Consider the following 17,760-nt stretch of genomic DNA (forward strand, 5'->3'; position numbering starts at 1 on the left):
CCTCAGCCTCCATTTTAGACCCTATAAGGTCCAGGGAGGAACGAGACCCCGATAAGGAGATCTCTGCCACAGCAGCCCCAGTACCATCACCCTCTGAATCAGAGGAAATTGAAACTCTGGGCCTGTTAGAGGATTGAGCAGCCACCAGCATTTGCACCTGAGTCGCAAGGCTAGCCACAATCGCAGCCAAATCCCCCCCGGGGGGGGAAACCGCAGTCCCCTGGCTTCCCACTAAATTGTCAGGAAACTTGCATTCCTGAGAATCCATGCCCCTGTAGTAGCAAAAATAAATGGGTGACCGCCCCTTTAAGAGAGCGCTGCGATCGTAGCCCACTCACACTAAGCACCCCACACAAGGGACCCCTACAGGGACAAGTATACCAAGGCAGGATACAGGGAATATAGAGAAATGAACCTGGAGAGATCGGTGCTGCTGCTGCTGCCTGCGGTGCTCCTGAAGGAAAGGAAGTGCTGGCATACAGGGCGCTCCATTAAAGCCTATGGAGGCTACAAGAAAATGGCCGCCATGCATGTAAAACATGCGGCCGGAGCGATCGCAGCCAAAATGGCGCCGTTTTGGCGCCGAAACCGCCGCTCCCACACCCCATGAGGGTGAAGTAAAACACACCAACTGCCCAAAAAAGGAACATGGTAAACCGCCGCAGCGGCGCTGTAATGTGCCCCAAGCATGAGAAACTCAAGCCCCACAGCACACAGCCGTTCACACAGACAGAAAACTGACACAGAGTGCAGCCAGCCCCCCCTCCTGTGAACACAGGGCAAGGTACACAGTCCCAGACTGACACCCCCCAGACAGGTCCCCACATAAATGCACTTACCTCTTACATGGCGTGGGGGACCCGCACAGGCGAACAAACCGCTGCACATGAGGCAGGGAGAGTCGCATCCAGGACGCATCAGAAGGTGGGTTGAGAAACCGCACAGCGTCCGGTGAGGTAGCCACCTCACCTAGCATCCCTGCACGGAACAGGGATGGGTCGTTCAGATAACTCAGGAGCGATACCTGACTGAACGCTCGATGGCGGGCTGAGAAACCACTGACCCACAGCCTGCTACCAGGGGGGTCAGCCCGAGACGCAGCCCGCATGATCCTCTTCTTCCGAAGAACTAACGCTGGTAAAATAACAGCTAACAAGAAAGAGAGAAAAAACTCAAATAAAATCCAAAGAAAGGAAAGAGAGCTGAGACAAGGTGCCCCAGCACAGAAACTTCCAGCTACTCCTGACAGCTAGACAAATGAAACTGAGTTGGATACAGGAAGTGGAGGGTTATGTTCTGAGGGGACCACCCCCTGGGGGTGGGATATGTTAAAAGTCTTTGTACTAACATATTCTATTGCCTAGCTACTCCTACGGAATAGAGGACATAACCCCCATTGGTGATGAATATGAAGTGGGCGGCGACTGTCGGAGGACGTAAGAGAAACTTTTTTTTTTTTTTTTTCAAAAATTCTGTTTTTTAGTTTTGTTTTCTTTTTAATTTGTTTAGCAAAAAAAAAAAAAACCCAGTGGTGATCAAATACCACCAAAAGAAAGCTATTTGTGGGGGGGGGGGGGGGGGGGAAATGATAAAAAATGTAATATGGGTACAGTGTAGCATGACCACACAAATGTCAAAGTGTGACAGCGCGGAAAGCTGAAAATTTGTCTGGGCAGGAAGGGGTGGGGTGAAAGTGCCCAGTATTGAAGTGGTTAAGCTTTGACAATTAAACCTTGAAGCTGATTGGTTTCAATGCAGAACTGCACCAGGATTTTGCACTCTCTAGTTTTAGAAAAAAAAATCCCCTATTATGTTCAAGCTAAGGATTAACAATCTCAAAGCTTTAGTAGTACCTATATAATAAATGCGTTTATCCCTTTGTCTGTCCCCTAATTGCATATTGCAAGCTATCCTAAAACGCTGCCCAGAGTCCTGATTCAAAGAAACTAGAACTTTTTTTTTTTTTTTTTTTTTTTTTTTTTTTTAGTTGTGTGAATGAGAACACATCAAAGAAAGTGTGAAAAGATATAGGTCATTGCATATTCTGCAAAGATATTCTAAAATGGCGAGGACAGATATTGTATGTTGGTACCCCTAACACATTTTATAAATAATTGGATTATGGTGCTATTTCAAACTAACCATTTTCTGCAATTTGTATCACACACTTCTTCAATGTTCTAATCGGTCAGTCTATTTAAATGGTGAAAAGTAGCCACTCTGCTGTTTGGTAATATTGTGTGCACAACACTGAACAGATCAGAGAAACCATAGGAGAGAGTTGTGGGAAGAAACCAGAATGAAAATCACAGAAAAAGAAGTCAAGGGTAATGGCTATTAGACAACCTCTAAGCAGCTTCACGTTCCTGTGTCCACAGTTGCAAATATTATTATTATTATTATTATTATTATAATACAGCATTTATATAGCGCCAACAGTTTGCGCAGCGCTTTACAATGTGAGGGAAGACAATACAGTTACAATACAATTCAAAACAGGAGGAACTAGAGGGCCCTGCTCGTTAGAGCTTACAATCTAGAAGGGAGGGTCAAGTGAAACAAAGAAACAAAAAGGCAATAACCATGGTGGATGGGCTCATGGAGAAAATGGAGGTATATTTGTTAGGTGTGGGTAGGATAGGCTTCTCTGAAAAGGAGGGTTTTCAGAGATTGCCTAAAAGCTAATGGAGTAGGAGATAATCGGACAGATAAGGGTAAGGAGTTCCATAGGATTGGAGAGGCTCTGGAAAAGTCCTGGAGGCGGGCATGGGAGGAGGTGACGAGGGAGCTAGAGAGCACAAGGTTTTGAGAGGAGCGAAGAGAGCAGTTGGTATTTTGAGACTAGGCTAGTGATGTAGCTGGGGGCTAAGCTGTGGATTGCTTTGTAAGATGTTGTAAGTATTTTGAATTTAATTCATTGGGTGAGCGGAAGCCAGGTGGAGGGCTTGACAGAGAGGAGCAGCGGACACTGAGCGATTGGTAAGGTGGAGGAGTCTGGCGGCAGCATTCATGATGATTGAAGGGGGGATACCCTGTGTAGAGGTATGCCAACGAGAAGGGAATTGCAGTAGTCGAGGCGCGAGATGACCAGGGAGTGAACTAAGAGCTTTGTTGTGTCTTTGGTTATAAAGGGGCGTATTTTGGAGATGTTGCGGAGGCTGAGGCGGCAAGATTTGGACAGCGATTGGATGTGGGGTTTGAAGGAGAGTTCAGAGTCCAGGACAACACCTAAGACCTTGGCATGCAGGGATGGGCTGATAGTAATGCCATCGATATTGACAGAGAAAATCAGGGAAGGGGCACGTGGTGGAGGAAAAATAAGCTCGGTTTTGGATGGATTGAGTTTGAGGAAGTGGTGAGACATCCAGACCGATATATCTCATAGTAAACTAGTGATACAGTGCCTTGCGAAAGTATTCGGCCCCCTTGAACTTTTCTACCTTTTGTCACATTTCAGGCTTCAAACATAAAGATATAAAACTGTAATTTTTGTGAAGAATCAACAAGTGGGACACAATCATGAAGTGGAACGAAATTTACTGGATATTTCAAACTTTAACAAATAAAAAATGAAAAAAAAAAAAATGAAAAATTGGGTGTGCAAAATTATTCAGCCCCCTTAATTTAATACTCTGTAGCGCCACCTTTTGCTGCGATTACAGCTGTAAGTCACTTGGGGTATGTCTCTATCAGTTTGGCACATCGAGAGACTGAAATTTTTGCCCATTCCTCCTTGCAAATGGAGAGAGTTTGTGAACAGCAGTTTTCAGTTCTTTCCACAGATTCTCGATTGGATTCAGGTCTGGACTTTGACTTGGCCATTCTAACAACTGGATATGTTTATTTGTAAACCATTCCATTGTAGATTTTGCTTTATGTTTTGGATCATTGTATTGTTGGAAGACAAATCTCTGTCCCAGTATCAGGTCTTTTGCAGACTCCATCAGGTTTTCTTCCAGAATGGTCCTGTATTTAGCTCTATCCATCTTTCCATCAATTTTAGCCATCTTCCCTGTCCCTGCTGAAGAAAAGCAAGTCCAAACCATGATGCTGCCACCACCATGTCTGACAGTGGGGATGGTGTGTTCAGGGTGATGAGCTGAGTTGCTTTTACGCCAAACATAACGTTTTGCATTGTTATCAAAAAGTTTGATTTTGGTTTCATCTGATCAGAGCACCTTCTTCCACATGTTTGGTGTGTCTCAGGTGGCTTGTGGCAAACTTTAAAACAACACTTTTTATGGATATCTTTAAGAAATGGCTTTCTTCTTGCCACTCTTCCATAAAGGCCAGATTTGTGCAGTATACGACTGATGTTGTCCTATGGACAGAGTCTCCCACCTCAGCTGTAGATCTCTGCAGTTCATCCAGAGTGATCATGGGCCTCTTGGCTGAATCTCTGATCAGTCTTCTCCTTGTACGAGCTGAAAGTTTAGAGGGATGGCCAGGTCTTCGTAGATTTGCAGTGGTCTGATACTTCTTCCATTTCAATATTATCACTTGCACAGTGCTCCTTGGGATGTTTAAAAGCTTGGGAAATCTTTTTGTATCCAAATCCAGCTTTAAACTTCTCCACAACAGTATCTCAGACCTGCTTGGTGTGTTCCTTGTTCTTCATGATGCTTTCTGCGCTTTAAAAACGGACCTCTGAGACTATCACAGTGCAGGTGCATTTATACGGAGACTTGATTACACACAGGTGGATTCTATTTATCATCATTAGTCATTTAGGTCAACATTGGATCATTCAGAGATCCTCACTGAACTTCTGGAGAGAGTTTGCTGCACTGAAAGTAAAAAGGTGCTGAATAATTTTGCACGCCCAATTTTTCAGTTTATTTGTTAAAAAAGTTTGAAATATCCAATAAATTTTGTTCCACTTCATGATTGTGTCCCACTTTTGTTGATTCTTCACAAAAAATTACAGTTTTATATCTTTATGTTTGAAGGCCGAAATGTGGCAAAAGGTCGAAAAGTTCAAGGGGGCCGAATACTTCGCAAGGCACTGTACTTTGAACTTTGACAAAGCTGCAGCTTTTTGGCAAGTCACATCAGTTCTAATGAATAAATGAAAAATGAAATGAAAAAGCAACCCCACACATCAGTGGTCTCAGGATGCTTTACTGTTGGCCCGACACAGGACTGATGGTAGTGCTCACCTTTTCTTCTCTGAACAAGGATTTTTTCCAGATGCCCCAAACAATCAGAAAGGGAATTTATCAAAAAAAATTACTTTACCCTAGTCCTCCTCAGCAGTCCAATCCCTGTAACTTTTGCAGTAGCTCAGTCTGTCCCTGATGTTTTTCCTCGAGAGAATTTGCTTCTTTGCTACCCTTCTTGACACCAGGCCATCCTCCAAAAGTCTTTGCCTCACTGTGTGCAGATGCACGCACACCCACCTCCTGCCCTACCCAAGCAAGCTCTGCACTGGTGGTGCCCCGATCCCACAGCTGAATCAACTGTAGGAGACAGTCCTGTTGGGTTTTTAGGCACCCTGAAGCCTTCTTCACAAATGTAGTGGAAATGTCTTTTATGGGATGAAGTTCCTTTTCATAGCAAAGAGGGACTTTGCAATGAATTGCAATTCATCTGATCGATTTTCATATTATTCTAGAGTATATGCAAATTGCCAAGATAAAAACTGAGGCAACAGACTTTGTGAAAATTATTTGTCATTTTCAAAACTTTTGACCATGGCTGTACATCATGTATGATGTATAACAATTATAATAATTTCAATATTTTGATGTTTTTGCTGATTCATAGTACTGGCTCCTTAGTACTGGTTAGGATACTACACTGAACAAAATTATAAAAAACGCAACCCTTTTGGATTTTGCCCCCCATTTTTTCATGAGCTGAAATCCAAGATCTAGGACTTTTTCTATGTACACAAGACCCATTTCTCTCAAATATCGTTTACCAATCTGTCTAAATCTGTGTTAGTGAGCACTTTTCCTTTGCGGAGATATTCCATCCACCTCACAGGTGTGGCATATCAGGATGCTGATTAGACAGCATGATTATTGTACCGGTGTGCCTTAGGCTGGCCACAATTAAAGGCCACTCTAAAATGTGCAGTTTTATCACACAGTACAATGCCACAGATATCGCAAGTTTTGAGGGAGTGTGCAATTGGCATGCTGACTGCAGGAATGTCCACCAGAGCTGTTGCCCATGAATTGAATGTTCATTTCTCTACCAAAAGCCGTCTCCAAAGGCGTTTCAGAGAAATTGGCAGTTTAACCAGCCTCACAACCGCAGATCACGTGTAACCACACCAGCCCAGGACCTCCACATCCAGCATCTTCACCTCCAAGATCATCTGAGACCAGCCCCCCGGCAGCTGCTGCAACAATCGGTTTGCATAACCAAAAGAATTTCTGCACAAATTGTCAGAAACCGTCCTAGAGAAGCTCATCTGCATGCTCGTCGTCCTCATCGGGGTCTCAACCTGACTGCAGTTTGTTGTCATAACCAACTTGAGTGTGCAAATGCTCACATTCGATGGGGTACAGCACTTTGGAGAGGTGCTCTCTTCATGGATGGATCCCGGTTTTCACTGTACAGGGCAGATGGCAGACAGCGTGTATAGCGTTGTGTGGGTCAGCGGTTTGCTGATGTCAATGTTGTGGATCGAGTGGCCCATGGTGGCAGTGGGGTTATGGTATGGGCAGGCGTAGGTTATGGACAACTAACACAGGGGCATTTTATTGATGATTGATTTTGAATGCACAGAGATACCGTGACAAGATCCTGAGGCCCATTGTTGTGCCATTCATCCATGGCCATCTCATGTTGTAGAATGATAACGCACGGCCCCATGTTGCAAGGATCTGTACACAATTCCTGGAAGCTTAAAACATCCCAGTTCTTGCACAGCCAGCATACTCACCGGACATGTCACCCATTGAGCATGTTTGGGATGCTCTGGATCGGCGTATACAACAGTGTGTTCCAGGTTCTGCCAGTATCCAGCAACTTCCCACAGCCATTGAAGAGGAGTGGACCAACATTCCACAGGCCACAATCAATAACCTGGTCAACTCTATGTGAAGGAGACGTTTTGCACTGCGAGAGGCAAATGGTGGTCACACCAGATACTGACTGGTTTTCATACCCCCCAGACCCCTCCCCAATACAGTAAAACTGCACATTTTAGACTTATTGTGGCCAGCCTAAGGCACACCTGTGCAATAATCATGCTGTCTAATCAGCATCTTGATATGCCACACCTATGGGGTGGATGGATTATCTCGGCAAAGGAGAAGTGCTCACTAACACAGGATTTAGACAGATTTGTGAATAATATTTGAGAGAAATAGGCCTTTTGTGTACATAGAAAAAAAGTCTTCGATCTTTGAGTTCAGCTCATGAAAAAAAGGGGTCAAAAACAAAAGTGTTGTGCTTATAATTTTGTTCAGTGTATTTATGACAGGTTTGTAGAAGGGTTACTATTTCCTATTTAACCCTTTCGCTGCCGGGTCCATACGTTGTGGTCACCTGTGCACCAAACAGCGATGGTGAGACACGTTACATATCGTTGTGCACACGGAGTGCACAGTGAAAGCAATATTTCTAGCTCCAGACCTGCTCCCCAACACTAAATTGATTACCTATAGGGTGGCGGTTTTTAAATGTCGCCATTTAACCGGTTCACAAAAAATTAAGAGTTAACATGTTGAGTATCTATTTACTTGGTGCAACCTCATCTTTTATATTTTTACAAAAAATTCAGTAATTTATTGCATTTGAGTGCCCTAAAATTACCTTTAGTATATTTTTACTTAAATTTTAGGTTTCCTAGGCCTTTGCGGTAAGATCATGTTCCAAAAAATGGAACTACCCCTATTTTATTCTCTAGGGTGTCTGCTCTCAGAAAATAGATATGTTTTGGGGGTTTTATACACTCTTTAGGCCCAAGATTATTTTTTTAAATATATTTGCAAAAAAAAAAAAAACGCAAAAACGGCCCTGGCCCTATCTTATATGAAGGATAGCCTTATGCCTATCCCATGCATGCTTAAACTCCTTCACTGTATTTGCAGCTACCACTTCTGCAGGGAGGTTATTCAATGCATCCACTTCTCTCTCAGTAAAGTAATACTTCCTCATATTACTTTTAAACCTTTGCCCCTCTAATTTAAAACTGTGTCCTCTTGTGGTAGTTTTTCTTTTTTTAAATATGCTCTCCTCCTTTACCGAGTTGATTCCCATTATGTATTTAAAAGTTTCTATCATATCCCCTCTGTCTCTTCTTTCTTCCAAGCTATACATGTTAAGGTCCTATTCATAGATGTGTTAGAGCAGAGACACTTTACATCCCATTTAAAAAATGCTTTAGCACTGCATTTATTTTTGTTATGCTTTTATATAGGAGATTCAGATATGGTGCTGGCAAAATTGAATCTTTTTTTGTTTTGTTACTGGTTTACTGGTAATAGCACAGAAGGCATAAGAATAGGCAAAGATTAAAAGATAAAAAAGCTGCGTACTAAGTGAATACATCAGCTGAGATTTATTTATTTTTTCTTAAACAAACTGAGGGTTTAATATCACTTTACCTGCAGCAAAGAAAAAGTTGGGTCACCAGGCTGATCATGCTGTGTGCCTGAGTTTGTGTAAATCCTAAGATTCGATGGACAGATATACAAATCGTTTGACCAGCAAAACAGCTCTCATATATTCATGTCAACTGTGTATTTATCAGATTGCCTCAAAACAGCTAAATGTATGACTAATAAAAAGAAAAGAAAAAAAAAAAAACAGTTTTAAATGTGGTAGTTGTGGACCCCCTACCTGCCTGCATCTGTAGACACTGTAAACTGGACATCCATTCCAGCTTCTGCTGCTTTCTTGCAAACAGTATCTATGTCTATAACAGAGTTTAAGCATTCTGGGCCTCCATCCACACAACACTCTGTATCTGGACAAAACTGGCGAACATCCAGGCCATGGTATCCCTTGTTGTGACCACATTTCTCTAGTGTCACCATTGTCGCCATACCAGAAACTCCGACATGAACAATGAGCTGGGGGCAGATAAAAAAAAAAAAAAAAGAGAAAAAGGCTGTTAGCTGTATTCTGCATAGTAAAGTAGATATGCATTACTATGGACAAAATGATAACACTGTATGAAACCCAAGTAAAAAGAGCATGGTCTAAAAAAAACAACAAAAAAAAAAAAAAATACCCGTCCATAAAAGTGTACAAAGGGGTGAAAAGATGAGCCCTCTGTTCACTATACAAAAATTGCTAGATTGCCAAAATCGGTCACTAACCCATGCATGGGTACTTGGAAGATTGGGCCCTGTCTCAAGCAGTAACAGAATAAACATTCATTTTGATTTGTTACATCATGTTCTGTTGTGAAGGCCATATAAAAAGATTTTTTTTTTTTTAAAATAGTACCATAAACAAACCAAGTCAGGTATAAGGTTCAGAGAGATAGCGAGTAATGATACAGTGGGTACGAAAAGTATTCAGACCCCCTTAAATTTTTCACTCTTTGTTATATTGCAGCCATTTGCTAAAATCATTTAAGTTCATTCTTCTTCCTCATGAATGTACACATAGCACCCCATACTGACAGAAAAACACAGAATTGTTGACATTGTTGCAGATTTATTAAAAAAGAAAAACTGAAATATCACATGGTCCTAAGTATTCAGACCCTTTGCTGTGACACATATATTTAACTCAGGTGCTTTCCATTTCTTCTGATCATCCTTGAGATGGTTCTACACCTTCATTTGAGTCCAGCTGTGTTTGATTATACTGATTGGACTTGATTAGGAAAGCCACACACCTGTCTATACAAGACCTTCCAGATCACAATGCATGTCAGAGCAAATGAGAATCATGAGGTCAAATGAACTGCCTGAAGAGCTCAGAGACAGAATTGTGGCAAGGCACAGATCTGGCCAAGGTTACAAAAAGATTTCTGCTGCACTTAAGGTTCCTAAGAGCACAGTGGCCTCCATAATCCTCAAATGGAAGACGTCTGGGACGACAAGAACCCTTCCTAGAGCTGGCCGTCCGGCCAAACTGAGCTATCGGGGGAGAAGAGCCTTGGTGAGAGAGGTAAAGAAGAACCCAAAGATCACTGTGGCTGAGCTCCAGAGATGCAGTCAGGAGATGGGAGAAAGTTGTAGAAAGTCAACCATCACTGCAGCCCTCCACCAGTCGGGGCTTTATGGCAGAGTGGCCCGACGGAAGCCTCTCCTCGGTGCAAGACACATGAAAGCCCGCATGGAGTTTGCTAAAAAAACACCTGAAGGACTCCAAGATGGTGAGAAATAAGATTCTCTGGTCTGATGAGACCAAAATAGAACTTTTTGGCCTTAATTCTAAGCGGTATGTGTGGAGAAAACCAGGCACTGCTCATCACCTGTCCAATACAGTCCCAACAGTGAAGCATGGTGGTGGCAGCATCATGCTGTGGGGGTGTTTTTCAGCTGCAGGGACAGGACGACTGGTTGCAATCGAGGGAAAGATGAATGCGGCCAAGTACAGGGATATCCTGGACAAAAACCTTCTCCAGAGTGCTCTGGACCTCAGACTGGGCCGAAGGTTTACCTTCCAACGAGACAATGACCCTAAGCACACAGCTAAAATAACGAAGGAGTGGCTTCACAACAACTCCGTGACTGTTCTTGAATGGCCCAGCCAGAGCCCTGACTTAAACCCAATTGAGCATCTCTGGAGAGACCTAAAAATGGCTGTCCACCAACGTTTACCATCCAAACTGACAGAACTGGAGAGGATCTGCAAGGAGGAATGGCAGAAGATCCCCAAATCCAGGTGTGAAAGACTTGTTGCATCTTTCCCAAAAAGACTCCTGGCTGTATTAGATCAAAAGGGGGCTTCTACTAAATACTGAGCAAAGGGTCTGAATACTTAGGACCATGTGATATTTCAGTTTTTCTTTTTTAATAAATCTGCAACAATGTCAACAATTCTGTGTTTTTCGGTCAGTATGGGGTGCTATGTGTACATTCATGAGGAAGAAGAATGAACCTAAATGGTTTTAGCAAATGGCTGCAATATAACAAAGAGTGAAAAATTTAAGGGGGTCTGAATACTTTTCGTACCCACTGTATATCTACAGGCTGAAATACTGCATCCAACATGCTGCAAGGTAAGTATTACATGAATGACCTGGCTACCTCTGATGCAACCCGGCCTGGTTTATACAGTTGCATGGAACATAAACACTATAAAATACTACAATTACATGTAAAAGACCTAGTGTTGCTACAGCCTCATATACTGTGACACGAAGACCATCTCCACTGTATGAAGGACTACATAAATACAAAAACATATGATGGTGAATAACTGTTCATGAGTTGTATGCTTTAATAAGAAAGATGATTTATAAAATTTTTCCAATCGTAGATGACTGGAACCATGACCTATAATCCTAAGAATTTCAGGCCAAGGGAATGCATCTAGTAATGCCTGACTTTGAGGGAGTTGATTTTCTCCTGGATGAAGCCTCAGCAACTAGGCCTCCTGGGCCATCCATGTATCATTCATATAAAATAAACAAAGTTAAAGTAATCTGTATAAATAATATTGCACAGAGCGGCCCGAACCCACTCTTCTTGGGTCCTCAGCAGGCACCATCTGTTCCTCCTCTTCAGTGTCTGCTTCCTTACCAAGTGCTTGATATGGAGGCAGATGGAAAGGCTTGCTCCTGAGCCAAGCTATAGACACACGTAGCATGGCTTAGCCCTACTCTCCACTCCCACCTCACTGGATTTGATTGACAGCAGCAGGAGCCAAAGACTCCCACTGCTGCCTCCATGTGCTGCTCTCAGACACTGGATCGAGATCAGGCTTAGGTAAGTATTTAGGGGGGCTCATCTTGCAATGTTTTTCATCTTAACCACTTGCCGACCAGCTGCCGTAGTTATACTGCGGCAGGTCGGCTCGGTTACACAAAACTACATACATGTACGTCACTTCGTGTAGCAGTTTGTGTGGGCGTGCAGGACCATTGGCTAGAGGGGAAGCCAATCAGCGGGTCCAGTGGCCGCATTGGTCCGCCGGGCACCCGCGATTGCTCCCCATGGAGACAGGTAGGCAGTCTGCCGATATAAACATTTACCTTTTTTGGAACACAGGTCTCTGTGTTCATCCAGTGAGCCCACCCCCCCACACATTTAGAAAGCACCCCCTAGGCACAACTTTAACCCTTTGATCGCCCCTGGTGTTAATCCCTTTCCTGACAGTGTCATTAGTACAGCGACATATTTTTAGCACTGATTACTGTAGTAATGTCACTGGACCCCCAAAAAGTGTCAAAAATGTAGGATAGGTGTCTGATCTGTCCGGCGCAATGTCGCAGTGCTGCTAAAAATCGCTGATCGCCACCATTACTAGTAAAGAAAGAAAAATAAAAAATGACAAAGCTTTCCCCTAGATTTTACGCAAACCATTCAATATACACTTGATTGGTATTTTTTTTTACCAAAAATAGGAAGCAGAATACATATTGGCCTAAAATGATGAAAAAAAAAAATTAGATTTATTTTTTATTGGGAATGTTTTATAGCAGAAAGTAAAAAATATATACAATTTTTTTTCAGAATTGTCGCTTTTTTTGTTTATAGCGCAAAGAAAAAAAAAATAATAATAAATCGCAGAGGTGATCAAATACCCCCAAAAGAAAGCGCTATTTATGGGGAAAAAAAGGAAATCAAATTATATTTGGGTACAGCTTCGCACGACCGCACAATTGTCAGTTAAAGTAACGTATCGCACTTTAAAGCAGACCTCAACCCTCATTCTGCACCACCATTTTTAAAAAAATGGCATGTGTGTGAATGTGAAACTGGTCTCTCCCAGGTTTTTGGGAGCTGGCAGAGAATGGCGGCAAGTTTCAATGTGTGCACACAAATACCAGCAGCTTCCCGTGGATTGGCATTTGTGTGCATGCATGAATGTCTGCCACGCATACACACAAATTGCAGTTTACAAAAAACACTGCCTCCTGGGATATCTGTGACGCAGCAATCCCAAAAGGAAGCAGGCCCTAGCCTAGGCCAATGATCCAGAAGTAAAGGAAAATTTACACACAAAAACAAAAATGGTATAAAATACTAACATTTTTAGCATTTGTGGAAGAGGGGAGGAAAGAGGGACAAAGCAAGACATTGCTGTTTAGGCACGTTTAGTTCTTTAATGCTTTATGTGGTGACACTCCTACCACCTCCTTGTAACTATTATTATTATTATTAGGTGGCTAAGTCCATATCCAGTATTTTAGAGCCAAATAAGAATGGCCCCAAGGTAGAACAAACATGCTTAATCTTAATGCGTTTCACCCCACTAAGAGGCTTCATCGGAAGGGCGTTTCTGTACATTCCAGAGTCACAAGATTTTTTTCAACCAACAACCTGCATCCACTCTTAAATTCACCTCTGCATTATTACCCAGAGACAAGAAAGATTAAAAAGTGGCAATCTTATGTACGAAAAGCAAATAGGCTGTTGCGACAGAATTTTTCCCAGAGCTTAGTGAGAGGGACGAAGCTCTGCTGACTTCAATCCTCCAATCATGTGCAACCAAAAAAAAAAAAAAGGATTTTTGAGTTACCGTAAAATCCATTTCTCTGAGGTTCATTGACGGACACAGCTCTGGATTCTTCTTAACCATTGTGTTATACTGCCTCCTACAGGATTAGAACACTAGGCAGGTATACACCCACAGTCAGCTATAGCCACTCAGTTTTGTTACAAGCAGTGTCAGAAGAAAGCCAACTCCAAAGAGGGGTGGGTGCTGTGTCCGTCAATGAACATTAGAGAAGTGGATTTTAAGGCAAGTCAAAAATCCCATTTTCTCTTTCGTTCAATGACGGACACGGCTCCTGATTCTTCCTAACCATTGGGATGTCCCAAAGCAGTGTCAAACATGTGGGGTGGGAAATAAACAGAATCCCAAGGCTAACCATAGCCAACCAGGTAACATGGAGCTCAACCATAACAACTGGCGCTCACCTGAAAAAAACAAACAATACACCCTCAAAGAGGACCAGGTCATCTAAACAGCAACCTGCAAAACCTTGCGGCGAAAATAAGCATCCGCAAATGCCAAAACATCCATTCTATAAAACTTTGTAAAAGTGTGCACAGACGACCAGATGGCCGCCTTCACTGATACCTGCATCACTGATGCCTGATGACGGAAGGCCCAGGAGGCACTAAGCGCCCGAGTAGAGAACAGGAAAAGGAGGAACCCAATCCCTAATTGAATAGGCCTGAATTACTGTGTCTGATTCGTATGGAAATGGTTGCAGTAGAAGAAGTCAACCCTTTGAGGTCCAACCGTGAGTACAAAAAGGGAGTCAGACTTCCTAAAAGACTCCGTAGCCGCTAGATACACCCTGATTGCCTGAGCCACATCCAGGGAATGCAGAGCAATTTCCTTAGACGTTTAGGCATGGGACATAGGGAAGGCAACACAAGGTATTCATTCAAATGGAAATCAGAGATGACTTTTGGAAGGAACCACGGAGGGATGAAGAGCCACCTTAGCTCTGTAAACTATCAGTTAAGGCGCTCGACAAGACAACGCCGCCAGCTCCGACACCCTGCACGCAGAAGTAATAGCCACCAAAAAGGCCACCTTCTGGGACAACGTAAGCAGGGAAACCTCCTGTTTTTTTCGAAGGGAAATTCCTGGATAACTGACACCACCAATTTGAGGACCTGCAGCGGTAAAAGAGACCGCACTGGAGGAACCAAGTGTCAAACTCCCTGGATAAAAAGGTACGCACCAAGGAATGCGTGGCTAATGGACATTGAAAGAAAACCACCAAGGCCAAAACCTGGCCCTTGATGGTACTCAAGGCCAGGGGCTGCTCAACCCCCAGTTAGAGGAAGAAGATCCGAGCCACCGAAAAGGAGAGAGGGAGAACCCCAAAAGACTCGCATCATGCAACGTATGTCTTCCAAGTACAATGGTAGATCTTCCTAGAGGTAGATTTTCTAACCTTTAACAGACTAGGAATCACAGATTCAGTCAAACCTATATTCTTCAGCACCTGGCTTTCAACTAGCGACTAAAGCAGAATTGAAGACTGGCCCTTGGGACAGCAGATCTTCCCTGAGAGGAAGTCTCCAAGGAGCATCGACGATCAGCCACACCAGATCGGCATACCAAGATTGGCAAGGCCAGTCTGGAGCCACTAGAAAGACCGGAATCCCTTGCTGCCTCCATCCTGCACAGGAGTCTTGGCAGAAGTTTTAGAGGGAGGAAAGGCATAAATCAGGCGATACTGACGCCAAGAAAAAAATGTGAAGGGGTTAGTTCCTAAATTGGCCTCTGTTAAGATAGAAATGTCACACTCAAGGGTATCTCGATAGGTACCTATTGATCCCAATGAACATGGCACAAAAAACAAGGTGTGTGAATTGGGTGGAAATAAAGATATAAGTCCAACCCAACTTCACTAAAAAGAGGTGATCAAATATAGGTACCAATGATACACAATGATAACTGAGGTGCTGTGAAAATATGAAAAATATTTATTGGGCACTTATGCCTGGTGAAGGAACTGAACACATATGAAAACAAGACATCATATAAAATCAATTAAAAACACAAGAAGTGAATGTGCATCAGTCTGGAACCAAGAACATAGAAATAGTGGTGCGGTTCAAAGCATGAGGTGGGGTTACCATGCAAACTGGAGGGTATAAGATTCTCCGGTCATGTAAGAGTCCTTAGCACAGCGGAAGATAATCCTGTATAACAAAAAGTGTTGAACGGATACACTGTGGCAGGACCAACAATCAAAAAGAAAAATTGAATTAGATCCTCTGGAGCAGATCCGGGGTCTTGAGTGATAGTTGGTTATCCAGTCATAAACTGTGCTATTGTTCCATAGTGGGAGAAAGATTCCTCCAAAGTAGAAATTGGGGCACAGTAGGTAATGATATCACTGAAAGGCAAAACAGCCCAAAATACTGACGCCAAGGAGCCACTATTGCATCTGCGGCGATGGCCAGAAAATCCCGAGACCATGCCACGAACCTCTGTACCTTCTATGGAATGTGCACAGCAGAGAGCGCTAGAGAGATCATTCTGCCCACCTTAGAATGCCGGCTAATTCCCGATCCACCAGGACACTTCTTGTGCCCCCATGGTGATTGACACAGGCCACAGCCATGGCATTGTCTGATTGAATTCATACTAGACACCCCTTAAGATGAATTGTCCAATGATCCAGACAAAGTCTGATCACTCAGGAGTTCTGGTACATTGATCGGCAGTATGGACTCTTTCCCAAGTCTAGACCCGCTGAACACAAGCTGTACCGAGGACACCTCCCCACCCGGACAGGCTGGCATCTGTGGTGACAGCCGCCAGTACAGGGGGGAGAAGGATTTTCCGGTCGAAGTGCCGGAGAATGAAGCCACCTCTAGAAACTGGATTCTTGTCCCATTTCACCAGAATCTCTTTTTGCAGAGATCTTGTGTGGAACTGTGCAAACGGAACTGCCTCAAAAAGGTAGACGTCACCAGGCCCAGCACCCGCATGTAAGCCTGGAGGGATGACCGTCTGCTGGACAACAGAAGCTGAATTGCATCCTGTAATTTCTGGAGTTTTTCCAGAGGAAGCAACACTCTGGCTGAGGCCGAATCCACCCAGATAGTCCAGTTTTGTGGACGGAACCAGAGCAGACTTCTGAAGGTTCAGAATCCAACTGAACTCCCTCAGAGATCACAGAGTAATCTCCAAGGTGTCCATAAGAGCAATCAGGGACAGAAGATCGCCCAGGTACCCCAGTACAACAATTCCCCGCTGACGAAACAATGCTAGCACTGGGGCCAACACTTTGGTCTCACCTCTGCTCCTCGGGTCTTCACAAAAGGTAAAAGCCACAAACTGATAATGCTGCTCGCCACCGGCAAAGCGGAGGAAGTGCTGGTGACCGGCACACATATTGGAATGTGAAGGTAGGGTTCCTTGATGTCGATAGAAGCAAGAAAATCCCCCAGATGTAGGGACACCACTATTGTGTGGATGGGCTCCATTCGGAACTTCTGTACCCGCACAAGGCAGATTAGTGCCTTGAGGTCAAAAATTGAACGTACCTTGCCTTCCTTCCAGGGAACTGTAAACAGGCTTGAGTAAAACCCCTAAAAACATTTAGAAGCCGGAACAATCATCCCATGAAGTAACAAGTCTTGCACTGCTCCAAAGTGACCCCATAAGCGATCTGGGGACAAGTGCAGGTTGGAAGGGAAGAACCTTTCAGGAGGAAAAGACTAAAACTCGATCTTGTAGCTGGACCGAATGACTTTGTGGACCCACTTGACCTGTACCAGAGAGATCCACGGATGGGGAAATCAGCAAAGATGTCCCCCCACCCCAGACACGGGTGAGGGCACCCCTTCATGCAGAGAAAGCCTTGTCTGCAGGTCTGGAAGAGTCCCTCGTGCCTTGCCAGACCAGGTCTTCTTGGAACCTCCGGGGAGGCCCTTAAGGACTTTTATCCCTTGAGGGACAAAAAAAGGCCCCCCTTGAGCCAAGAAGAATTACCCACGTCCACTAATGTCATCCAAGGAAGCTCCAAACAGGCGATTCCCCACAAAGGGGAGATCAGAAAAGGCCTTCTTAGAAGTCTGGTCCGCAGACCAGCATTGTCAGCCAGATAAGACGCAGAAGGACCACTGCTGATACAGACAGCCTAATATCAAAGGAGCCTCACAGATAAAACTGTAGCCCCTAGATCAACTGATCCGA

At 43.8% G+C, this 17,760-nt stretch overlaps 1 protein-coding gene across 2 annotated transcripts in view; it reads right to left on the reverse strand.

Annotated features, from left to right (window-relative positions):
- The window catches only part of PGPEP1 (pyroglutamyl-peptidase I), a 167,420-nt gene that overhangs the window by 12,021 nt on the left and 137,639 nt on the right, over nucleotides 1-17,760 (reverse strand). For both annotated transcript variants that reach the window (XM_082272908.1, XM_082272907.1), the window contains exon 4: nucleotides 8,800-9,032. In XM_082272908.1, coding sequence (XP_082129034.1) covers nucleotides 8,800-9,005 — 206 coding nt within the window. In that variant the 5' untranslated portion in view covers nucleotides 9,006-9,032. The remainder of the gene's footprint in view (nucleotides 1-8,799; nucleotides 9,033-17,760) is intronic.

Source organism: Pelophylax lessonae (assembly GCF_965119305.1).
Source record: "Pelophylax lessonae genome assembly, chromosome: 1".
Taxonomy (NCBI): Eukaryota; Metazoa; Chordata; class Amphibia; order Anura; family Ranidae; genus Pelophylax; species Pelophylax lessonae.